The sequence below is a fragment of the Clavelina lepadiformis genome, chromosome 1 (assembly GCF_947623445.1).
Source record: "Clavelina lepadiformis chromosome 1, kaClaLepa1.1, whole genome shotgun sequence".
NCBI classification, from domain to species: Eukaryota; Metazoa; Chordata; class Ascidiacea; order Aplousobranchia; family Clavelinidae; genus Clavelina; species Clavelina lepadiformis.
Genome location: NC_135240.1, coordinates 4,596,422 through 4,621,035, shown reverse-complemented (window position 1 = coordinate 4,621,035; position 24,614 = coordinate 4,596,422). Strand labels below are relative to the sequence as shown.

General features: G+C 39.8%; 4 protein-coding genes across 8 annotated transcripts; 3 read left to right on the top strand and 1 right to left on the bottom strand.

The window, feature by feature from the left end:
• The first annotated feature begins 5,288 nt into the window (after positions 1-5,288).
• Positions 5,289-7,420, top strand: LOC143455874 (uncharacterized). Of its 2 annotated transcripts, none has more exons than XM_076955123.1 (9): positions 5,289-5,638; positions 5,726-5,839; positions 5,914-5,968; positions 6,193-6,237; positions 6,308-6,481; positions 6,585-6,698; positions 6,820-6,895; positions 6,967-7,066; positions 7,146-7,420. In XM_076955123.1, exons 1-8 carry the CDS (start codon positions 5,399-5,401, stop codon positions 7,043-7,045), a joined length of 897 nt encoding a protein of 298 aa, XP_076811238.1. In that variant the 5' UTR covers positions 5,289-5,398; the 3' UTR covers positions 7,046-7,066; positions 7,146-7,420. The 2 variants fall into 2 exon arrangements, with proteins under 2 accessions (XP_076811238.1, XP_076811239.1); XM_076955124.1 differs by having other exon boundaries at positions 5,290-5,638; positions 6,994-7,066.
• A 1,281-nt stretch (positions 7,421-8,701) lies between these two features.
• Positions 8,702-12,049, top strand: LOC143463368 (uncharacterized). 3 transcript variants are annotated; one of them, XM_076961852.1, is made up of 8 exons: positions 8,702-9,600; positions 10,078-10,206; positions 10,342-10,396; positions 10,639-10,716; positions 11,051-11,290; positions 11,367-11,426; positions 11,490-11,562; positions 11,664-12,049. In XM_076961852.1, exons 1-8 carry the CDS (start codon positions 9,361-9,363, stop codon positions 11,764-11,766), a joined length of 978 nt encoding a protein of 325 aa, XP_076817967.1. In that variant the 5' UTR covers positions 8,702-9,360; the 3' UTR covers positions 11,767-12,049. The 3 variants fall into 3 exon arrangements, with proteins under 3 accessions (XP_076817967.1, XP_076817961.1, XP_076817954.1); XM_076961846.1 differs by lacking the exon at positions 10,639-10,716 and adding an exon at positions 10,470-10,580 and having other exon boundaries at positions 8,705-9,600; positions 11,391-11,426; positions 11,664-12,048; XM_076961839.1 differs by lacking the exon at positions 10,639-10,716 and adding an exon at positions 10,470-10,580 and having other exon boundaries at positions 8,713-9,600; positions 11,664-12,043.
• An 887-nt stretch (positions 12,050-12,936) lies between these two features.
• Positions 12,937-17,374, top strand: LOC143463362 (uncharacterized). 2 transcript variants are annotated; one of them, XM_076961831.1, is made up of 8 exons: positions 12,937-14,577; positions 14,661-14,777; positions 15,060-15,114; positions 15,474-15,578; positions 16,149-16,475; positions 16,546-16,629; positions 16,786-16,858; positions 17,055-17,374. In XM_076961831.1, exons 1-8 carry the CDS (start codon positions 14,377-14,379, stop codon positions 17,155-17,157), a joined length of 1,065 nt encoding a protein of 354 aa, XP_076817946.1. In that variant the 5' UTR covers positions 12,937-14,376; the 3' UTR covers positions 17,158-17,374. The 2 variants fall into 2 exon arrangements, with proteins under 2 accessions (XP_076817946.1, XP_076817948.1); XM_076961833.1 differs by lacking the exon at positions 15,474-15,578 and having other exon boundaries at positions 12,952-14,577.
• A 1,770-nt stretch (positions 17,375-19,144) lies between these two features.
• LOC143470031 (sulfotransferase ssu-1-like) lies at positions 19,145-22,893 on the bottom strand. Its single transcript, XM_076967875.1, has 4 exons — positions 22,637-22,893; positions 19,721-20,320; positions 19,504-19,644; positions 19,145-19,438 (listed from the first exon to the last, which is right to left on the bottom strand). Exons 2-4 carry the CDS (start codon positions 20,309-20,311, stop codon positions 19,289-19,291), a joined length of 882 nt encoding a protein of 293 aa, XP_076823990.1. The 5' UTR covers positions 20,312-20,320; positions 22,637-22,893; the 3' UTR covers positions 19,145-19,288.
• Between the last annotated feature and the right edge of the window lie 1,721 nt (positions 22,894-24,614).

The following is a 24,614-nucleotide window of genomic DNA, read 5'->3' as shown; positions in this document are numbered from 1 at the left end:
CGTCCTAAATACAAATTGCTCGGCCAAGAAGCCAAGAAGCTGTGACGAGTTGCGACCTTCCCTGTAAGTTGACGTCGGTTAAACGTTGGCGCGGTTATAGTTGACGTTGATTGTTTTTCAATTTGCACGAAAGTCCACGTGGACGTTATAGTTGTGTTGTGACACTGATATTCCTTTTCTCCGTTCGTGTGAGAGCAGAATGGAGGCGAAACAAAAAGAATCTTTTTCTGCGCTACCTTTACAATCAACGTCAGCAAAAGAAGCAAATATACAACGACGTTCAGTAAGAAAATTGCCGAGAACAAAAACAAAGTGGACAACATTATTTCCGAAAATTATAGACGAAATACCTGGTCACTAGATAGCAGCATTAAAGCACACTTTCTTCGACAATTTGGACATTTTGCGCTTTTAACAACGTCATTGGAAGCAAACTCGACAAAACAAGATCAAATTTAATTCAAAATCGTCGTTGATTTTCAATTTTGTTTATTTCGATTAAAATGTTTTCAACAAAATTTTCCTGATCAAATTTTATTTGTCTTTCTCCATTTCTGTATATTGTTCAGACAACCATTAAATAATCTTTTTACAAACGTCATAATGGTTTATTGCTCACCGGATTATTAACAAATAGGAGCGCATAAGAAGTGACAGGAAGATGATATGATTATTCACGTTTGTAATCCGGCAAACTCACAACAGCTAAGAAGCAATTTGTAATAGGATTATGATTTGATTACAAAGACAATGCGACACGACCATTATGAGGTGATAATACAAGCGCGAAAAAGACGAATATTCAACACAGAGCGACTGATATGATAAGAAATTAACACCATGGCATGCTCGTGTGAAGCAAGACGCGATTCACCACTGAGTTAAGTGGGAAAACAGCTATTTAAAAATGACGCCTAATTACGTCATAAGACCGGCAAGATGCATCGGTTGCATTGAATGAAGTCAAATGATCTGGTCGAAGAATATTTGCACCGGACGCGATTTCTTTGAATATGTGAACAAAATCATTCGATGTCATTTCAACTCTAGATCTCGCTGGTTCGGGATAAACAATCTTTACTTTTTCACATGGTATTTATGATGTCACAATCAAAATCATTATGAAGACATGTTCAACGGTTCTTTGAAGAATCGTCCAGTCTCGTGAGTGATTGATGGGGGGTACCGCCGGGTCACGGTGAAAAAATATCGATAATTGCTGCTTACGCCAGAACTTGACCGCGACACTTCGCTCTTTCTCGACGACAGCAAGTTTATCTCTCATTTCATCGTGAGAACAAGTGCATTTGTGACGTCATAATTGGCATTTCATGATATTTTCGTTATTCTGTTTATTTCGAATCCCGGTGTTGGTGACGTTCAAAAATAAAATGGTGGGAAACGCAGATCAAGTAGCAAATTCCGCTTCGTGAATTTTCACTTTATTATGACGTAATAGTAGCAATATTGTTAGTTGGTGCTTTTTATGTGTTTTCTCGTAAATCGGTTGGAACCGAATCAAATTTACCGTTTAACGAGTTTTTTGTCGTAAAAAGTCACAAATGTCCGTCAATTTTCTACTCCAAGGGTTATCAGTTCAACGAAGGCAATAAACGAATTAAAACTTGTTTGATTTAGAAATAAAAGAAGACAAAGACGTAGCAAGACAGCATTGTGACGTCAGTATGGAAAGTATTCATTGCCAAATCTGAAGTTGTTCAGTTGCTTGGATTTCGATAAAACGCGAAACCGCTAATTAGGCCACCCCCCCTGTTCAATTATGTGTTTTTGCTCGGATTGTTTCAACTCCACATACACAGAGATAAGGAAGATTTAAAGAATTTGAGTGTTTATTACATCATAATCAATACAACAAGCATATGGTGACGACATAATATCTGGCATCGTTTAGTAACTGGTGATCATCACTTCCTATATGTAGAGGTTAATCTTTCCGGATTATGACAAAACAAAATGTTTAAAATTGAAAAAAATGACGTCACTCCAGGAACCTTATGTGTTTGTTCCAGTCATAAGTTCTAAATGTCCTCAGTCCTCAGTCCAATTTGATTTAAAATCGCCTTCGATCCTGTAATTAAGTTCGCGATGTGTTTGAGAGAACTCACCTTGACTGGGATATGCCCAGCCCGTATTTTAGGACAAATACTTCGCGCGCGTCATTGTCAAGTTCCCGGCTCCAACAACATCTGCGAAGGCGATTGTTGGTTTGGCCAAATTTAAAGCGACCGCGGTTCGAGCCAACACCTTCCGTGTCGCAGAAGGCCCCGGCGCGGTCGGCATATGCTCTGTGGTGGGGGCGGGAGAGGCAGCTGCTCGGCGACAAGACGCGATTTTACGCGATGAAAGATTTGCTCTGTTTAAATATGAAATGTTGGTTAAAACGACGCGACACTTCGGAAGGAATCGATGATGTAATCCCCTCAATTACCGTTTTCAGGTGATTTTCTATTCACGCGAAGCCGATAATCGCTTTTTACAGAAATTATCTGTGACGTGACAATGCAATCAACGTTATCTAAAATGTTAACATAATTAGAGGAGGATTTAATCCGTTAAAAGCGATATCATAATAGGAGTAATTATGATGTCATACTATGCAGAATACCTGTTAAAATTCTTCACATTCACAAATAAGACGTCTACAGCCATGAACCTGTTTGTTCGTCATTAAACTTCTAATCAGCTGGCAGCGAAATTAAGCGGAAATATTTTAGAGTCTTTTGCGGATGCTCGAGTCACTGCAGCGGACGAAAAAGTCTCAATTATGATGCACTAACTCCTTTTGTTGCGTCACATTGATCAACATAATAACGATCCCGCGTTCCACTTTCCTATTCGCGTCGTCATAATTGCAATGCTGATAATGTGCAACTTGTGTTTGCAAAGAACATATGTATGCACTGTGACGTCATTATATCAATAAAGCGTCAACTGTTTTGTCACAATCGTGAATTGCGGGAAGCGTCTGTTGGGAATGGGTCGGCGCAAAATATAGTGTGGGAGCGAACAAGCAATTTGACAAATATTTCCGCACCTAATTGTTGCGTATTAACTGCGTCATAATACGTTTAATGAGAGCATATGTTGAGAAATGTAAGCAGCGACGAAATACCAGAGTCATCAGAAAAAGTTAGATTATGACTGAAACCCCCTTTGGGATTGGTCACGTGAGGCAAGTTCTCATTTAACCAACGCGGAAAGCTCAGAAACAAATCAACTCAGCCACATCTGCTGCTCAATCATGCGTGGAATCGCCCCAACTCCACAAAAACGTGAAACGAGGTTTTGATGCAGCAGTTCTCTTCGATTGATGACGTAACAATAGTGTGGGAAAGTAAGGAAACCGGAAACGCAGCGACGCGAGTTCCAGAATTCCAACAATTGACGGGTCGCGCAGGTCGGACAGACTTCCTCTAAAAAGGTTGAAAGTTTTCTCATGAAAGCTGAAACAATCGCGCTTCAATGTTGCAGCAATTAGGGCGTTATGATGTCACAATCGATCTTTCAAATACTTATATCGTCACAATATACGGACAGGCCTGGTTGAAGGATTGGACCCAAATTGTCTTCTTGTTTCACGCTGACAACCAGCAGGTGACATCCATGCTTTACATTGTGACGTCATAACACAACAGACAGCTGTCTGGTCGCGTGTTCTTTGTTACATCATAAATGTTTCATGGTTTGTGGAAATGAAAGAGATCAGTTGATGTTTTCACAAAAAAATTTTAATAATTAAACTTAAGAATAATGCAAAGGAAATTGTGAACAATCTAGGAGAAGGTTTCAGTCTTTGTTAAACTGCTTTGTGTCGTCATAATGCCCAAGATTTTGCTTCAGCGCATTTAGAGGCCAAGCACGAGAAAGTTTGGGCGGATCCGGCAACAATTGTGCGGTGGTTTCACAAATTTTCAATTTACTCGCAGACGAGTCACGTGACCAACTGAAAATGATTTTTAGAAACTTTTGAAATAAAAGCGACTTATTCTGAAATACTCTTTCATGAAAATTTAATAAACAAACCCAAAATCGATTTTTAAAAAGGTCGCCATTTGAAATGACCTTACTACTAACACATATTGTCTCTGTGACGACATAATAGGTTCTTGTTTGGTCACCGAAGCCTGCAGTCGGGCGTGGGAAAAGCGAGGAGATTGTTACGCGATATGTCTTGGAATTTAAGAACTAATTTGTACATTCACACGAAGCCGCGCTGATAACAAACAGCAGACGGCACCAATCTGTGTGAACTTATCCATGACTTTGACTCGCGCAGAAAAATTCGAGATTTGTAAAAAGAGAAATTTTCGTCTGTTGAGTCGATGGAGGATCGCCCCCCACTCGTGAGAAAACACGAAATTTGGCGAAGAAATTTCAATTCCAGTTTTGCAGATAATAGCACTTTAGGACGTTTAAATGTCGATTGTTATAAAATTGTGGTTGGTTAAAATAAAACGATGTCACTGCAATTATCTCGTGCCATTGATACGTCATAATTAACGAAGAATGCCTTGAATTTCGAGTTTTCGGTGAAAATATTTCGGATTAATTCTGATCCTTCACATCTGGTGTTGTGTTGCCGGGCTCTAGAATAACCAGCACGTGCTTTTATACTTCGCGTTTGCCGCCGTTGAAAGCGCGTCCATTAGACGCGATAAGTAATTACTGATCTATTGTGTCACAATGCGCTCGCACACACCACTCACTCCGCGCGCGTGTTTATAAATAAACAAAAAAGCGCTCTTGGCTTCGATTGGAGTTTTTCGCGTCGGACCCGGCTTATTTATCAACGACCAGCTCTCGTCTTCCAGTTACTTGAGACGGGCGCGTGACGACGATCGCGGTTTCTTTGTTACGTGATGGCACTTCGAGGTAAAAGTTTTTAAATAAAATTTAAGGAAAAGTTGAAGGAAGTCGAAAGACCATTGTTTTGCAACAACCAACACTTTGTTTTGTAAAAAAGCTGGTTTTTAGCATTTTTTTGAAAAAAAAAGACAGATTGGAGCATTTTGAAAAAACTTAAAGCCAGAATTTTTATGCAGATCAAGATAATACAAATCATAGATCAGCACTTCAGTTTTTGCTTAATCAAATTGTGACGTCACGATTCACCATATACCAGGTAAAAACCGTTCATGCAAAGTTTGTGAAATCATGCAGGCGATGAAGATTAAACAAGAAAATTAGACGAAGACTTAGCGCTAGTTGTTCGTTGAAGGCTGAGTCCTATCGCTATAAACTGTGGCGTCCCCGGGAGATTAGAGTCTAATTATCTTAAATATCTACTTGCAGCTGTTGTATTGACAATAAGCGATTGTTTCGTCATAACAAAGCATTGTGAGCGACCTATCGTGGAATATATCAGAGAAGTACAAAGATGAATTTTTCAATCTTGACCTTTTTCATTGTCCTGCAATTGGCTACGCTTGGAAAATCGCATGGTGCTCGTCGTGGCACCCCTAGGAGCGCGACGGGGGCCGGCAAGGCGCATAGAGCGGCACAAACAAACGAAGTTTTGGACGCAAAGGAGCAAAAGCCCTGCTACGAGATACTAAAGGATTGCAGACAGGACAAATTGTGCAGGATCTCACTCAACGGTCTCAAAACAAAATGCGCGGTAATTTCTTGAAATATTTCGAGCCAGTTACGTCATGAATTATGTCCATTCTTTGTAATAAACATCTATGATGTCATAATGTACCAGGTGAAGTCGGGTCGATGCAATGCCGATATGAGGAACCTGCACGCCTGTGCCAAAATCATGGATGACGTCACAAAGGGGATATTCAAGACGGATGAGAAATGTTTTTGCGAGAAGGTGCACCCCATCCCATTCTACAGCCACCGCACAATATACTTTTTCACGTCATAACTATGTTTGTTACGTTGCAGAATACAGCAAGATGCGCAATGATCCATGAAATTATTTACGACAATCCATGTTTTGGTGAGAATTAATTTGTTTGCAAATGAAAAATTTATCATTATAGCATGTAATTATCATGCTCTTTGCAATTGTGACGACATAGAACCTTTGTGACTACAACATACTAATCTCCATCCAATTATTTCGTCACAGTGACGATACAAGCTCAAATTGTTTGTGTAGAATGACCAGTGATTGGTTAAAATTGGTCACATGGAGTTAATTTCTTCTAATTTATTTTTCAGCTTCAGTGAAAATTCTCCGAGGCCAAAATTTAATCCCGAAAATAAGTGAGTGACGTCATAACTGTACATTTTCCTGGTATTGTGATGACATTGACAAATTACTTAATCTTTGTAGATGAGACTTCAAAAGCAGCCCCTGCAACACGTGACCATGACACAATAACTCAATCACGTGACGCGGTGGAGGAGCTTCTCGCGCCATTTGTTGAGTCTCAGGATTATGTCGATGAATCTGTTATGACGTCAGCTATATTGACTCGAAACCCAGAAGTTTTGAAAGAAGTCAAAGGTTAAAAATTAGATTTTCGATATATTAGCATCGACTCGCTTACTCCGTCTAGCGGCGCTTCATTTTACCGAAATTTTCATCTCAACTTGGTTCAACTCAACAGAGGAGGAAAGCACAAGCAAAGACGTTCAAAGCAAACAACTCCATGACGTCACAAAAGATAGAGACGATCAACCGTCGGGACAAATTTCTTCACATAGTGACGTCATATTACTTCGTAAGCCAAAATATTTGATTTGTTTTGTATAGAATTGAATCCCAGATATGACCAATTTTTTATGTCCGACCCGCAGTGGCAGTCGAGATCAAATTTCATCACTTCAAAATAAATTTTGCAGGTGTGGTCGCCATAGCAACCGGTGTTCTGCTGATCGTCATTCTGTCGTTCGGAGCCGCCTTATTGGTTTATTTCAGGTGAGAGTTGTAACGTTATTATGACATCATACAATAAATTGTGACTAAGACGACATTTATTGGCTGACCAGTTTAACAACCGGTGATATTAAACGCAGCATGAAGCGGAAATCAAAAACGGCGGAGACGAGCAAAGCTGTTATGACGTGATTCGACGTCATAAACAATTAGGTTCGTAGAAATTTATCTTAAGCAAATTGTTGTCCCTGCAGGAAATTAAAAACTTTCATGCAACTTCTTCTCGTAATAGGGGGATTTACCGTCTTTTCAATGAGAAAGTTTCGACGCTTGACTGAGTTCAAACGGGGTCAAGTGGGGCGAAGATAATCACAAGTGGCATCCCGCCAGATAAGAGTCCCAATTGTTACATGACAAAGATGAAAGCATGAGATACTACTGTGACGTTGTTTGTTTGTTGTCTCACCAGCTCTGGGTTGTAATAAAACGGAGCAAATTGCTCTGACTCGATTTATCGTTTATTTGACCAAGTCGAAAAATCTTTCAATAAATTTCAGGAGAAACGTTCTCGAGCTGTCATTGGTGACTTGCCAGCCAGCCAGCTACTTCTCATGCATTGTTACGTGACAATAGGTTTAATGCAAAGTTAAGTCTCATTCGCGGAAGAATGATGGCGGCCGAGCTTCGTAAACCGAGCAAATAGTAAAATAAAAAGCAAGATGTAAGTTGGTGCTCTGAAGGTTAACTCTATTTTTGATTCTTCTGCGCGAGCTTTCGCAAGCACAAGTTTGCTTCTTCAGGTGCACTGTGAAAATGAAAGAGCAGAAATTGCTCTGGTGCGCATATCTGTTCATTGTGAAGTCATAAACACGTAACAAAAGGGGTAGTGTGCGATGCTTTGTTGACTTTGAGCAACTCAGAGTGTTGGGAAGCGCAGGAATAAATTATGGAAAGATTTGCTTCGTTGTTTGAAGGTATAAATTGAATGATAGTTTGTTGCTTAAGTTCGATGGTGAAATTGCGACCTGCAAAGCCGCCATATAAAGCCCCGCCTTCCTATTATGACGTCAACTACTTGCAAATCACCCGTGATAGAGCGTTATTGTAACAAACGCAGCGATTTTTGACACGATGCTGTTGGATTTGCACAAAGTTAAAGTTTAACCCGGTGCAGGTTGTTCTGAAATTCTCCCTTTTGTGAGGGGGAAGGGGAGGGGAGGGGAGGGGAGGGGGAGGGGTAAAATATAGGTGCCGGCCAGCAAGGATGAAAAAATTGATTACAGAAGATCGATTTCTTAAATAATCGTAAAAATGCGTTTCAGCGAGAAGGCCCAGCTAATGGGGGTGATTAAAAAGGCGTTACTTCAACACTTGACGCAGGTGATGTAAGCTGTTGTGACATTTCACAAACAAACACGTTCGCGTGCGTATGTTAATAAATAATTAAACTCTAATGCTTTTGTTGAAAATTAGAATCTCGCTTCATTGCATGAGCGCGGTTCGTTGATGGATGACGTCATGAAACAAGTCAAAGTAGAAATTTTGCGCGAAGTTATGCAAAGTTTTTCATAGACATCATAGACACATCCATGCAGGAAAACTTTCTAATTTTCGGCCAAATCGCGTCCCAGAAGCGAAAGAATTTCACCTCCTTCATGTGGAGAAAATTAAAAGGTTAACTTGTCGCGAAATAAATAATTCATTCGGCTCGTGTCACGGAAAATCGAAACCTAGTTCGGTTCATTAGTGTGACGTCAACAATGCATGAAGCGAAACCGCTGATCGTCGGGGCGTTCAAGGTGACGAGAATTGTTGCGAGTTAAAGTAGCGACTATCTGGTCGTGTGTAGGCGAGGTTAAGTAAACAAAATAATCCTGACGCCATTTCAATATCACATTAAGAGTCGTCTTTTAGACTTGTCACGGTTAGACTGTTACGTCACAAACTAGGCCATCGTAGCTTTTCATTTGATCGCAAAAAGGCTCAAATTACGCGAGAGAATAAAGTGCAGGTAATTTGAAGTTATCAGGCGTCAAGTAATTTCCTGAATCAAGCGTAGAATGGAGACAAATCGCGCGAGCATCGAAACAAGGCGAGTTTAATTGAGCTGGGACCTGTCGATAGAAGGTTGTTCGTCTGAATCAGAAATTCTTAACTTGTAGTTTTGACTCGAATTTGTGGTCAGCTTGACGACCGACTATAGACCACAAAAAACGCGCTGGTTTAGCGGTTAGGCTGACAGCAACATCGTGTTTTTGTTCTATTTAAGGCAAATTGAAGTTGTTTATGAAGCGAGTGATATGTAATAGAGCTGACATTCTCATATAAATCAATAGCAGACGCGCTTTACAGATGCGGTGACGTGATGTAACGGGACAATTAGATTTGTTCTTTTCGCAAAAGCTTTCACGTTGATCAGAACAAGATTGAGGCGCATCGGGCGACTTGAAATCCTGACTTGATGCAGTTTTCTGATTTCTTTAGACTCGCTGACCTGGTATATTGCTATGATGGATGAAGGCCAACAATTGGCCAGGTTCCGACGTAAACACGACGCTCTTATTATGACGTGGTTAGTTCTCTTAGTGCTGAGCTTGCTTCACTCAGTCTGGAGCAGGCCAAGTGGATTTACTGGGATTCAACGCACGAAGCGAAGTGAAGTTAGAACGTGTCTGGAGTCACAGTCAATTTGTAAAAGAAATAGAACTTGTGCTTCGGCCTTCAATTTCGTGAAGGATAAATGCACAGTAAGTACGGCTCATACGTCTGTGCGTTTGTCTGTTAACGAATAGAACAACCACTGAAGCAGCATCAGGACATATGGTTGCATGCTTGGCCACGGAACAGTGACTTCATAATTAAACGTTTCTTGCGTCATAATTAAATTAACTTTAACCTCTACATTCTACAATATGAGCGCTAGTCTGATGTAATTATGTAACCACAAACATATTTGTGACGTCATAATCGTGTACAACAACGATAGATGAGTACGACCCAGGAAATGCCACAAATTGTTTATGCCATTGGCTACGTCATAATCCGTTTTTGTAATCGACGAAAAACTAATCCGACAATCGGAAAATAACGAAGAACTTTTGGCGAGCAGCCGTTGACCAACTTCACCATTTCAAGCAGTTTTAAAACCTTAATACGACGACGCACATTTGTCTTCACCTCCAACCATTAAGCAAATATAAAGATTGTATTTTGTGACGTCACAGATGAAGGAGGGCAGTTGCAACGCGGAGAGCAAGTATCTTGTGAGGTGCGCGAACAGCATCGATGTGTTGAGGGAGGACGCTTTTCCGCGAGAACCCTCCTGCAAGTGCTTTGGATACGTCGTTAAAAAGGTTTATTCTGGATACAACATTTTAACCCGCTCATGCAGATGTTGTATCCAGCCCTAGCTCAAAGTTATAAATAATTGCCATTGTGGGTTATAATATGTCTATGTGTTTAATACTGACTTGGCCCTACTTTTCAAGCGACTTCAAAAATGCAGCGACATCTACAACAGCGTTTATTTCAATCCTTGTTTTGGTGAGTTGTGACGTAATAAAGACAATATTTTGACGTCATTATCGCTCATCTATTAACGATAATGCTTGGACAGACGAGGGTGTTGATATTCGAGACAGGATAACACAAACTACCCCGGTTACTAGGCAACCAATCGTAGCCAAGACAACCGCAACGACTGTTAGTTATAAGAAAATTAGTACCGGTAAGAAGTGATGACGTATGGTGCATGATCTCTAATGTGACGTCACTTGCATGTTTAGACTCGATAATTTTCCTCCGCATGTTTCGACTGTTCCCCTTTGACGTCACTACACCTCTGCATGCGTCACATTCATCAAGTAATTTACCATTTCATTGTGACGTAATAATGTGTATGTTTTACTGTTTGTCGAATGATTGCATGAGTTGAAATTTTAATTTCATTTTTCCAAAACAATCAAAAACCTGAGAAAAGCGACAAAATATTGAACAAAATTCACGAAAATCGTTTCAGAATTGTTTCAGTTTTCTTTCACAGATAACTGACGTCATCTCATTCAATAAAATCGATCTTTTATGACGAAATTGACACTTTATTGATATCAATGTTGGTTTGATCAATTACTCTCCCCCCACCATTATGTGCAAATAATGCCTCTTTATTCTCACATTGATCGATGTCGATTGTTGTAGACGTCACGAAATCTCCTACCAAAAAAGAAGGCAACTTCCAATCAAAAAATGCCACGTCAGCACCTGAACTTTCGGAATCGGAATTGGAAGAACTTGATCTTTTCTTCGCTGAAAATGACAAAACATCACGTCATGGGGGTAGCCGGCCGAAACAGAAAGACATCGACGACGTCACGGTTACCAAAGCAACGAAACTGGGAGACGTTCTGTCAACTCCACAGCTGGTTGTCAAAGAAACATGTAAGACGCGTTTTAAATATTCCAAAAAATTCTTTTGTGAAATCGCAAAATCATTGAACTCTCGTCTTAATTCCAGCTTCGAATGAACTTTCAACTCAAGTTGTAAAGCTGAGTGAGCGAACACTGACGATCTTCGGTATGTCAATATACGTCATAAGTGCGATTATTACGCAATAAACATCTGCCTCATTATTCGCAGAAATCGTCGGAATCGCTCTCGGAGCCTTGGTACTCGTCCTCACACTGATTGGTGCGATATATTGCTGCAAAAGGTAGGCTTACAGCTATCAATCATTGTGAAAATTAGGTGATAAGTGATTGACCTGGTCATTTGCTTCGACATCATTGGCTAACATAGAAATCATGTATCCAGAAAAAAGAGACGCAAGTACGCCGAGGGGAAGCCCCAAAAACATACGTCACCACTCATCAGTTTTCAAAAAGAAAAGAAGAGGCAAAAACCGGACACGTCATAAATCGGCGCCTTCCGATTTGTCAAAAATGCGAGGCCGCGCGGACGCAGCGGTGCCCAGGGTCGTAACTTGCCGCGTTTATCTTTGACCATTGTAACAGTTGTTCAAGCTTTCTTCGATTTTTTTGTGCTGCAACTTCCTGCTTTCACGTCAAGTTCAATGAACATAAATGCAGTATATTTCCACTTCTGGCCAAACTGGCGCTACCGTTCGGTTATTGTAAATTTGGAACCGCCGCGTGAAGGCGGTAACGAGTAAAGCATCTTGCTGTTTTCCAAATAAAACATTTTACCAAATTGCTATGGTTTTTCTATTGATAGTTATTGAAAGCGGTTCTTTGTGGTCTGTTCAGTTCTTTTTTAAATGGCAGAAAGAATTCGTTTAAGCTGGAAGATAAACAGGAAGTTCGAGAAATTGTTTGTCTGTTTGTTGACAAAAGCATCAAAAAGAAATTTAAATCTTCTAAAAAATGTGAGATTTTTCAAAATCAAACCCAGACGGCTTGGTCACGACTTTGTACTCCGGGAAAGTTCATTAAAATAAACGAACACTTAACTACGAGTCAGACACTGGGGATGGTCGAACAAATCCGGACGCGACTGCCTCGTTCTAGAACTATAAACCCAGGCAGCGCGGTGGACGCGATTTGGTTGAAAACAATTCCAGTGAAAGTCGTAAAAGTTAACGAGGCGAGCATAAGGTGGTTAATCATTAATTGAAAGGAAAAGTTAAGGGGGGGGGGAGATACATGGGCAGCTGGAACGTTTCCATCAGAGTAGATAATTTTTAATTGAGTTTTGTTGTAACACGCCCGCCCCCCATTCTACAAAGCTATTTCAAAACTTTTCGTCGTCTAATTCGCATCCTCGCCATTATATTGCCGCTTTTGTGCGCTTTGTTTGTGACGTAACAAGTGAATTGGCTAAATCTTTATTTTGTCACAGACCGGGTTGTCGCTTTTTATTTGAATCCAGGTTCCCCTTCTCACGTAACAATTATCGCCCCGACTCTTCACGGGGCTTTGAATTGGGTCTTTTGTGAAGAAATCCGCCAAATCTCGAATGCATCTTTCGAAGTCGGCTTCGACAGCGCTGTTTAGAATAACGTCACAATAGCAAAGAGAGAAATATGTTTACAGTAAACAAGGTCGGTTCGTTCTGATCTCTCCAACATTGGTTCGAGTTTTTCGACGATATCCTGCCTCGCCTGGTTAGACGACCAGAGCAGGCGTATAAGGCGACCACGAGAGCTGTGACTGACGTTAAGTAGATGAGCTCGGTCCGTCCGCAGATTTGCACCGAGCAGGAATCCAGCCAGGTCACGATTATCACTCGATGTTGGAAACGCGACGCGAAAAATCGCGATTTTTACGACTTTTTCTCCTGCATAAGCTTCTGTTGTGGTTGATGTAGCTTTTACTCTAGGTAGCTTGTTTTGTGACGTCACAAAGCGCATGTGTCAGTCGAATTGTCAGGGAAATATTTCAAGATGGCGGCTTGATGCGATTTGAATTCTTTATCAACTCAGACGTGTTTTAAAAATCGCGATTAAAAGCAACATCGTGTAAATCTGCGATAATGTTTGCAAACGTCGACCTTAATCTCGAGACCTACATCAGAGAAAATTGCCCGACATTGATTCTGGAGTCACAAGGTGATTTTGAGGTTGGTTAAATCTACATGCTGAGTAGTAGTGCAGCCCGTCAAATATATCAACCTCAGATAAGGAAAAGTGATTCACTTAGACTACAGTGGACTCGTTTCTTTTAGACGGAAAATTATAAATGAATGCTTTGCTGAAAGACAAATAACTTTGGTATTGGACCAGCTCAAACTTTAAAGGCGTTTCCCGCTTGTGACGTGCACAATTGGTTGCTTACTGAGCTGCTTTCAAATGCGGGGTTTATAAAGTTGTATACGTTTGGCTTCGAATATTTTCACGAATAATTATAATAATTTCATATACTATATAATAATTTCTTGATAAATGAGGAAACTCTGAAAAAAGCTTTTGATATAAAATTTGAGCGAAAACTCACAAAAGTTCAGGCGAAGTAAATAGAAGCATCGACCAAAAATTTTTCATTAAAAATTAACGCAGTTTATTTCAGAAGCAGGGAAAGGAAACGAGGTGGGGGCCGGTAATTATGTCGGGGTGGCCAGCATTTTATTCGGTAAATAATTTTCCTCACCGGTGGCTCCGCCCCTTGTTGGAACTTGCGATTAATTTAGAGCACAGAAACGTAACTATTGTCTATATTGTGACGTCAGCAGTAAAAGGATAGTGACGCTATTTACGTTATGACGAATTTACGGCCTCGATGTTTGCCGAGTCTTGCGAATAAATGTCGGAACGAAGTCGCTTTCCTGTAAATGCTGCTTGAAGTAGGACAGAAGAAAAGGTTGTGTAGTCAAAATATCGAGCGATTTATCGCGATATTTGCTCTATTAATCGCGACAGATGACAGCAAAGCGGTGGATGGCTAGGTTTTAAAATGAGTCGATTTTTATTTGTTGCGTTGTGTCAGCTGAATCGCTCGAAAGATCAAAAATAACTTAAAAGCTTTACGGTTTCATCACAGACAGCTGCATAAAGGTGCATTATTTCGTAACAATGGTTAAGTGGGGGTCAATAGGGGTTAAGTGGATGATGGTGGTTATATTTTCGTTCCAAATTCTCGTGCAATCGTCAGCAAAATCGGACGAAACTGATCAGATGAAGAAAAGATCTAAGAAATGTCTGGATCGTCTTGTTATGTGTAAAAAGAACGAGGAATGTGCGTCGTTGCGCAGAGAAGTGAAAAGAAAATGTTCGGTGAGATAAGAAATTACAAACCGCAATGGAATTAGCCGCTCTGAGACAGACTAAAACTTTTGTTTTTCAAATTTCACTTTCAGTTTGTGGAACACCGGTGCAAGGCATCACACAACCACTTGGACCAGTGTTTCTCCGACATCGAGCGTTTGCAGAAGTTCTTCGGTGCTTCTTGCACTTGCCTTAGCTACCCACTAAAGGTTGGTACAGTTTTGATCGCAGCTTCGCCCCAGACTTATGCGCTGAAAACAAGTCTTTGTGACTTAATAAATGACTCAACTATTACCTCAAACGAGCGGCTGTTTGAATAAAGCAAGTCAGCAGTATTTCGTCACAAACAACTCTTCATAAGAACAATTCAAAGCACCAATAAAACGATAGAATTTAAAGAGCGATTGTAAAATGGCGGGAAAATCAGCGAGATTGTTTTTTATGAGGCGATGAGTAAAAATTTTCATAAAGTTTTATCCCATATTTTTCAGAAACTGCCGAAGTGTACAGATGTCTACAACATGATCTTCGCCAACCCTTGCTACGGTGAGTACTAATTCATAGAAGCACGACATACAGTAGTAGTAGTTTCGGAAATACAGTAGGGAGGGTGCTTCAAGATCGCGACGGAGTAGATGAACCAACAGCGGTCATGCAGCTTTTGTGAACAACTCTGTTTACTTCTATCTCGGCACATCTCAAAACGTGTTCTACGTCACAGCTCGCCTTAAAGTTTTCTTCAACGTTGTCCATCAACAATCTTTTAAAAATAGTTTTAAGTCTAATGAGGAAAATTGCCGCTTTGTCAGAAAAATGCCGAGATTTGATTGGACCGTTTGAAACTAAATAACGTTTAGACCCCTCACGTGATTCAGAAGTCTTAAAATTTTTCCCCAAACTCACAGACCGCGGACTGAGTTTTCGCGAAGACGCGAGGCGCTTGGCCGCTGTCACCATGAGAGCTGCCGTCTCAACAGATATTGATGACGTTGCCGATGACGTAATAAGTGGTAAGGGTGCATCCATGCATGACGTTCCCATAATTGGAACAAAAAAGATTTTAAGGTCTCTATGGACTTGGGGTGCTGGTGATCGGGTTAATTCGTGCATGTTTATGTGATGTCGTTGCCTGTATAAGATTTAGTGTAAGCTTCGATACCGACCTTACCAGGGCAGCCCCAACAATTTGCGCAAGAATCAGCTGAAAACAATCTGCAATTTTTCAATATATTGAAATGGAGATTTTGCGATGGCAACACTGATTAATTCCAATGTTTAAACGATCGCATGGACCGGATGATAGGAGTGAATGTCGGCGACGAAGAATCTCTGATCGAGCTTCCAACGTTTTTGTTGGTTTTGTAAAGAATTCGCTCACGAGAGCCGATCCCAGATAATTAATGTGCCCCAAGCCGCCCCCTTGTAACCCAACCCGGGTAATTGGTTGCGCATGTTCAATTTTAAGAAGCATCTGGGCATTCTTGCGTAACCTGCTTCTATTTATGGTGAAATAATGCACACCGACACTTGGCGTATACGTCATAAAAAGCATTGTTCTTTGATAATTAATTTTTCTGCAGACACTCCAAGGTTTGACGTCACAAATCACGCAAATGGTAGAAATCCAATCAAAAACAGCGAAGTTTCGACAACAGAGTCGCCAAAACGCCACCCAGTAGATGACGTTCAGATCAAAAAACCTGACGTCACTTCGTCTGATGACATCACAGAGGAGCAGCTTGAATACATCGATGACCTCCTTTTCAGTAACATGCATTATGACGTATATCAGAACTTCTTACCAAGGTCACGTGATCCGATCAGCCCAACCGACCGTGAGGCGGCCGAAGTTGCGGCGGAAGTGATGAAAGAAACAACGCAACAAAACGTTGATTATGACGTCACAGGTTGGATTTTGTGAAATGAAATTTAATTTCTTTGTCGGATATCGGGACATAAATTATTTTGACGTCACAGAAATGGAATACGAAGAAAACTTACCTGATGTTATTAAACCGGAATCAGACCCAGTGAAGCATGACGACGGGAGATGCGTCATCAGTGAGTTGAATTCTTTCTATGACTTGGAGATACGACACCGCTTAAATATCTGCACAGCATCATTACCAAAATATTTTACTGCTTCAAACTTTTCTCAATAACCTCGCGTGACGTCCATCCGACACATTGTGACGTCGACAATGCATTGTTTTGCAGATATCGCCCTGATTAGCTGCGGACTTGTCATAATCGTGTTCGTCGCTTTTGTGGGGGTTTACGTTTTTAGGAAGTAAGTTATCTACATTATTATCAATTATGACGTGATAATGTCAACAACAGGATATAAAATGACACAAAGTAATTGAACTTCTTCTTTCTATCTTAAGTGGCTCCATTTTTCTGAAAAAGAGTGTTGTTACGTCACAAAGCAAATACTATTCTTGTTTCCAAATTTTAGCCCAAACCCAATTAACCTGTTTTTCCAGAAACACGAGGGAAGGGGGGATTTCCCGGAACATCTTCAAGTCCTCTTGTCGATCCGGATTCAAATATAAGCCCGGACATCCACAGAAGACTGCGGATGTGTGAAGTTTATTGTGATGTAACAATGATGAGTGTCATATCACGAAATCGCTGAAGTTACCCGCCCAATCCGCGGCTCTGGGGCACCATCTAGCAATTGCATAGTGTCTGATTTTTTTATTCTCGCACTTTTTGTCAATTTTCTTTGTTTTTCTTGTTTGAAAGTTTTTGTTTTTCTTAACCCGCCTGCAAGGTGCCTGCGAATGAAATTGTTTGCAAACAATGAGTGATTATGAGTCAGACTGAAAATGAATCAGAGCAATTATGACGTCAACTGGACAAACTTCAGAGAGAATTGTTTGATATTTTTGATGAATTTATTAGAAATATCCTCAATAAACGAAGTTTTTAAGAATATTGGCGATAAAACACGCTCCGATAACGTTATAGTTCCAAGAGCTGCTTACGTGATCTGTGAGATGATTCAAACCATTGTGACGTCAGGGCTGCGTCATACTGTTAAACAAAAAACTTCAAAGTAATTGCGCCTTTAATCTTGCAGCAATCTAAGTTTACTTGACGCGAAAATAAAATTTATGAAACATTTTGGAGCCCTCTACAACAGTTGGGTGACTTTCTAAAGTCTAAAGTGGTTCTCAACCGGGGTGCCAAACTGCCAATTACGTTTCGCAAGGGTGCCGCAAGTTATTGCGCACTAATCACTAGTTCAGGAAAACGGTTACGAAAATTATTTTTATTTAATGCAGAAACATTTTGGTTTTACTTTGGGTGCCGCCAAATCTTTTGGTTGTTCGCAGGGCGCCGTAAGCCAAAAAAGATTGAGAACCACTGGACTAAACAAATATTTTCACAGAATGAAAATGCTCAAAATAAAAAGTTACCAAAACCACCGGGTCAAAGGTGAAGTGAAAATAGGTGAGAACCGATCCTTTTTGTGTTTCGAGAAATAGCTGGCTTGAGCATTTAAGGGATTTTCTTCCAGGCCGGTCTCCCGTCTTTCAACGACCGCTGCATAACTCGAACTCTTGACGTCAAGTCATGCGCAACGAAGCGGAACTGTTCACTGTTGCAAGAATCTTTGACATTCCACGCGCGCGTGATCATGTCTCCATTCTAAAACGTCTTCAAACTACGTCACAATAGCATGAAATTTCGGCAACCATCTTACTATGCAAAACAGATAGCGAATAATAACAATCGCCATCAAAGGCGGTCAGTTGCCGAGAAAACTCAGGTCAATGCGACTTGACCAAAGACCAAGTTGTCGCGCTGCCAATCTGATGGGCCGAAAATTTGTTTCACTGGTAGGCACAGTCGAAAAATTTTTATGGATCTGTAATGGAATGGTTGGTTTTGGTTGTTGAACTTGACTGATCCAGCCACTCCAATACAATGTTCGATTGTTTATTGCGCTCGATGTTGTATGAGTTTCAAATGTCGTTATTTTGCTTTATCAACCCTAGACTTAATTGTTCAGCTAAAAGCTAATTGTCTTGTGAAGCTGACAACAAAGTTGTCTAACTTGACACTGAACTTCTTTTAAATTGAACTCATCAAACTGATTATATTGAAGCTTCTTTGAACGAATACATTTAGACAAAACATTTGCTCAGCAACAGAATAAAAATGTACATGTTGCGGCCTTGATCGTAATAGCAAGAAGAAGTGATAACTCATAATGCACGCACAATAAGCAATCGATTACGTCACGCAGTGTTATGCTTCGCTGATTCGACACTTAAAGACGAGAATTGTAAATCTTACACAATCTGTATATTACTTTTGATTATTATTATAATATTATCACAGATCCTTTTGCAAAACTTGATCACGAGCAGTAAGTTCTGCACTTCTGTGCGGTCGTCAATCTATCGAACGATGCAAGGTTTTAACGCAGATTATGCAACTTTTCTTGCAATAAGAAAACTCGTTTTACTGAAAAGTAATTATACTTCAAATAAATATTCATCTTAGCCACAACTGATGTTTTCGATTTTGTTTGGATTGTTCATTGCATAGTAGACAGAAGCAATTTCACAGCAAATAAGAACTTGATTCTATTAACACATTGCACATGATTTTAGTTCATTTGATAAATACTACTGATAAATCACTACTACCACCTAACGGAAGATAATTTTTTGAAATGCAGCAGACAAATTTTGGTTTGCTAAAATCACTGGAAATCCTTCCAAAGATGATCAAGCTCATGCTTCCGTGTCATTTCATCAATAATACCGGCCTGTTGTTGCGTCATTAAGCTTTTCCAGTCCCCAACAATGCCTTTTCTTATGACGGCACAGACGTCGTCCCTGGTTGTGTGCGACTGAAAATCAAACCACGGGGATTATAAAAAGAAAGAGACGACAAAACACGGATTATTTCGCTTACGAACTGCTCCTTGCTTTTGAACATGGCGGCGAAAGAAGATTGCTCAAGTATACTCTTCATCACATCTTCATCTTGCACCTGCTCCAGGTAGTCCTGGCCGAGGAATCTGGCCACCTTCAGCACTGCAGACCGCGTGTCGGCCTGAAATAATGTTGCGCGTCACCACAAGCACTTATTTCGTCATGTAAATTCAATTCATACGTCACCATGACCTCACCAGCATGTCCTCGTACAAGATAAATAGGACGTTCGCGTCATCACGATGTGACAACGCAGCGGTCACGTGATCAAAGTAACTGCCAAAATCCGTTTTCCCTTCAACAAAAAGTTGGAAGTAGCTGACAAAGTCCATTTCTGTGACGTCATAAAGATCTTTAAGAACGTTGGTGTGATGGAAGAATGACACGCAAACGTCCTTTGGGTTTCTCACGACACAAACATACTTCGAGAGTTTGTTAAACTTCATGTGATCTGCGTGGATGTGGGTTTGAAAAAATCGAAATGGGGAACCCTGATGATGTAATAATCGTTCCTTTCCATAAGTTTCACAAAACAGGAAGTGATCCTCCAAGAAAGTTCCTCCAGGGATTGGTTTCCCGTGATGCGTGATCAGATAAATGATGTTCATCATCCACGTGGTGCCGCTCTTAGGATATGTTCGAATTATGACGTCATTTTCAGAAAATTTGAAATTGATGGCGTCATCAAACGTCTCCTGGGAGCAAATGGTCGGAAGAGCTACCGAGCCACCAGAGGGAGTAGTGACGTGGCATACCTTGGGAATCTTCCGTGTTGCTTCAGTCGTCATAGTGATTCACTGACACAAAAGATGAGTTTTTAATTAATTTTTCACATGTTGGTGACTAGGCCAGTAGAACAAATCTAAAATTCATCAAATTACCGCAACTCTCAAGTGCCTAAATGTTATTGCTTGTAACAATGAACATGACAAAGCACTTATATAAATGAATTAAAAAAGAGATTTTGTGAAACTTTGCATAGACCAGTAAAACACTTATATCATGTCTAAGCAGTAGCGTAGGCAGGAACCACTAAAACCCCACCCCTTGCCTACACCATAGTGTCCAAGTCTGTCACTTGGTTAAGAGACCTGTACACACAATAGATCACCAGCCAGCTGCAGGAAACCTTTCTTGATCTTGTAAATCACTAAAAGCGAATCCACTTTTGATTGAAAGTTTAATTTTTAACAAAAACTTGCAACTGTTGTATTTATAGCCAAGAATGAAAAGTGAATTACAAGATCGCTTGATCAAAAATATAACTACAACGACCATCATTGAAGAGATGAAGCACAACTCAGGCTGGTTCAATGTCACCTCAATAACTGCATCAATATTACCAGAGAAAAGAAATATTTGGAAAAGTGCAGAAATTACACAATCTTTGTAGTATGTAGTATTTGTAGTTTCATGGTTTATGCTCCAAACTTAGATAAAATAATTTCCAGCATCTTATTTTGTAAATACATGTTATATTGAGAACTTTGTATCTTTGATATATCACATATATAAATAAGATGTTTGATGGAGTTCTACACACACTGCTACGATGCCAATAACTCACCAGTAGATACATGGGAAATGAATGATGTCAAATGTACGCGTACTGCAGTAAAACCTTTTATTTGTTTTTAGATGAATGATATGGTCTATTTTAAGTTAAGTCTTTAATTGTCTGCTTATTACAGTACATAAACTAAATAGTTTTTTCACAAAAAAAACTAAAACTTGCAATATTGTAAGAATAAACTATGTTCTTGATTTTCGCCATTAACGGGGAGGAGGGAAAATGTGTTGCCATGGCACAATTGTTGAAACAAATGCTGTCAAATAATACAATGGACGTGAAAAGTTAGCAAAGCCTCTCGCGCTAAAAGCATGCAAGATTTCAAATTCAATGGTGTTATAACGACAGCAGGTTAGCACAACGACCAAACATTAACATACAATTATATGTGAATTTTATCCCCATTTTGTAACACCCCATTAGAACTGTATGTAACGTTATCAAACCTACTCCAAATTTTGGCGCGATAACGTGCATTGAAGCCTCAAATCTTTGTTTGTTTATATAACTTGGCCTGTAAACAAACAGTGTTTCTTTGTTCATTTATTGTAAACCGGCTTGGTGCTTGAAATATTCGGCGTGCACGATGATGAATCTCGTGCGTGCAGGTGCCACACTTTCCATTATGGCATAGGCCTATCATACAGTCCTACGTTAGGCAAAGTTTCACTACTCACTAATTTAAGTTGAGTGCAGAATTGCACAACCACAGGAATACATTGTATACTAGGCTAAACCCCAGCTGCTCAAATTGTGACGTCATTTGGTTGTGCACTAGGGTTCCACGACATATGGCCGCGGGAAAGTGGCCGCGAACAAACTCACCGGGGTCAACTGAACGTGACGTAAATTGACCGCAGACAAACTGACTGTGACATAAACTGGCCGGCGATCAAATTAACCGTCGATAAATTGGCCGGCGATCAAATTAACCGACGACAAATTGGCCGTCAAAAGGTCAAAATTCTAATTCACTATCTAGTCACTATCGTCGATTTGACGACGTCACAATTTGCGCAATAAACTTCCTTGTTTGTCAAATAACAGCTTGTGTAAATTTTAGTGCCCATATTATGTAGTGTCATATGTGTTTTGCAGTGAACGTCTTTTAATGTTGTTACTCGTATTTCTCGTATTTCCGGAAATATTTCTGTTTATTTCAATAAACGTTTCAATGTGTATTGAAATAAAAAACAATTTTGTTAAAAACAAAGGAAATAGTTACAAACAAATATTTACTTTACATATCATGTACTACCGAGTTTAAAATTTTGACCTTTTGACGGCCAATTTGTCGCCGGTTAATTTGATCGCCGGCCAATTTATCGACGGTTAATTTGATCGCCGGCCAGTTTATGTCACAGTCAGTTTGTCTGCGGTCAATTTACGTCACGTTCAGTTGACCCCGGTGAGTTTGTTCGCGGCCACTTTCCCGCGGCCATATGTCGTGCTCCCGTGCACTAGACCCAATTTTACATTGTTTATTAATCGGTACATTATATTAAACTAGGGGTAAAAAATTTACACACTTCAGTACTTTTACCTGCGACCACTGCGTTCCTTTGTTATTCGTCCATCAAGCTCAGGCTATCTTCTCAATATTCCAGCAACTCGTCTGCATTCTGTTCATGACGTCAGACTTTGTTTACATTGAAGACATTTTGCGGCAGGTTTCTTTAACTGGATATTTAGTCTTTACAGCATGTTAACGAAATATGAACGACATATGACAAATTTGTATTATTTACAAACTTCGCAGCAAAATGGGCGACCTACTTAAAATATTTTGAAAATTTTACCCTATTCTGAAATTGTAATAATAATTTTCGTAGCCTCATACCGACTACCACTTTTTAAATTCCGATTTTTAACAATTCCGTTTTCACTCACTAACTTAGTATCACCATTACACATACGACTAATCGTTAATGTAACACAGTCTATTCAAGTTTAATTTTATTTCGTAAAACTTTCTTATTATTTTGACACCATATGTCAAAGATTACATCAACAATTCGTTATAACTTCATCCAACGGACCTTCGAGTATAAGATTTCTATGTAAAAATTTTAGTTTAAGTTGTATTTAAGGACTTGGCATCGTATTTTCCGTTCCGCCCTAATAATGACAAGTATACTAGGCTATAACAACAATGTGATCTTATTAGTTATTGTTAATGTTATACTATGTTAAAAAGGTTGCGATAAAGGTTGTAATAGATGCAAAAAATAAACATTTCGAGAAAGTAGAAGTTTTCTTAAATTATAAGTTGGCAACACAGAGTTTGATTCAATGTTTTTTTTTATGTTATGGCGTCGCTTGCGCCTGCCCATGAGGTTAAGGCGCTGGTGGTTCCACTGACTTTGTTGTTGTCAATCCTTCGCTGTGACGTAGATGCCTCGGATCTGATGACTAGGGCAAGTTTTTGTTGCACTACAATTGTGAGAAAGTTGCACCTAATTTTAACAAAAGTTGCATTTATGCACAAGTTTTTTGAAAGTGTTAAGGTATGAGATACTCGAAAGGTTCCGTTGTATAACCCAACAGTTTAAGATTTGCAGGGTGTCTGCTTGTTCCGTTTCTTTCTTCGCTATTCAATCGATCATGCATACATTTTTATGTTTTTTAGGTTTAAAATCTAGACAATTGTTAGACAGGCTAAATGCTTTCACTGTCCTGGCAAACGCATAATTTAAAAAATACCAACAGTCAATCAACACTGCACTATAAAAACAAGTATCCTAACCGACAACTAGCACTCTAGCCTCATTCAATCAGTCTCGGAAGCATTATTGCGCAACAATCTCTCTTCAGTCTTCACTCTTCAGTCACGCACGAGAAATAAAAAGGCGAATGGAGAGAGTAACAGCTCCCATACTATACTATTACTGCGCCCCTAAAAGCTGACTGGTACATTTTAATTAGGCTAAGATTCAAAGTTCAAAATACTAGCTTTGGAGCGAAAATGACTTCCACTTCTAATTTAGTTCGGGCGTGCTTGGCTGGGGTTGTTGAACTTCTAGCTTGCAAGCCAAGCGTTGCGTCATAGATAACATTGAGATGCAGCTAATCCATCACATAGCTCTTTGCTATGCAAATCAAAGAGAATAGAACCATACTAGAAATAGTTTTATAGCATGTTTACATTTGCGCAATACCTGATAAAAGTTGCATGAAAAATAGAAAAAAGTTGCAATATAAAATTCCTACAAACAGCTTAAAACATGATACTACATAAATTCTGAGTATTTAGGAAGCTGCCGGAAGCTGTAAAAAAAACTTGCCCTACAGTGATGACTTTTAAAGTTTCCATGGCAACATTTCGTGTCGTTCAAAAAAGATCTTTAGATTTAGATTGTTCAAGTTACACTGGCCGAGGCTGAGTACTAGAAAGCTAGTAAAGTATCTCTTTCAGTAATATGGACACACGCTGATCAAACAAAAAATGTGTGAACATAGATGACGTAACACACAACGAGAACACAAATTAACGAAGCCACCTGGTGCTTCAAGATAAGTCG

Coding starts and splice junctions, on each gene's coding strand:
- LOC143470031 (XM_076967875.1), bottom strand. CDS start 20,311: ATGACGACTGAAGCAACACGGAAGATTCCCAAGGTATGCCACGTCACT. Junction 19,645..19,720: donor TCTTGTACGAGGACATGCTG/GTGAGGTCATGG, acceptor ACATTATTTCAG/GCCGACACGCGGTCTGCAGT. Junction 19,439..19,503: donor TCAAAAGCAAGGAGCAGTTC/GTAAGCGAAATA, acceptor TTTGATTTTCAG/TCGCACACAACCAGGGACGA.
- LOC143463368 (XM_076961839.1), top strand. CDS start 9,361: ATGATGGATGAAGGCCAACAATTGGCCAGGTTCCGACGTAAACACGAC. Junction 9,601..10,077: donor TCGTGAAGGATAAATGCACA/GTAAGTACGGCT, acceptor GTGACGTCACAG/ATGAAGGAGGGCAGTTGCAA. Junction 10,397..10,469: donor TTATTTCAATCCTTGTTTTG/GTGAGTTGTGAC, acceptor ATGCTTGGACAG/ACGAGGGTGTTGATATTCGA.
- LOC143463362 (XM_076961831.1), top strand. CDS start 14,377: ATGGTTAAGTGGGGGTCAATAGGGGTTAAGTGGATGATGGTGGTTATA. Junction 15,115..15,473: donor CTTCGCCAACCCTTGCTACG/GTGAGTACTAAT, acceptor CCAAACTCACAG/ACCGCGGACTGAGTTTTCGC. Junction 16,476..16,545: donor CGTTGATTATGACGTCACAG/GTTGGATTTTGT, acceptor TTGACGTCACAG/AAATGGAATACGAAGAAAAC.
- LOC143455874 (XM_076955123.1), top strand. CDS start 5,399: ATGAATTTTTCAATCTTGACCTTTTTCATTGTCCTGCAATTGGCTACG. Junction 5,840..5,913: donor AGAAATGTTTTTGCGAGAAG/GTGCACCCCATC, acceptor GTTACGTTGCAG/AATACAGCAAGATGCGCAAT. Junction 6,699..6,819: donor TAGTGACGTCATATTACTTC/GTAAGCCAAAAT, acceptor TAAATTTTGCAG/GTGTGGTCGCCATAGCAACC.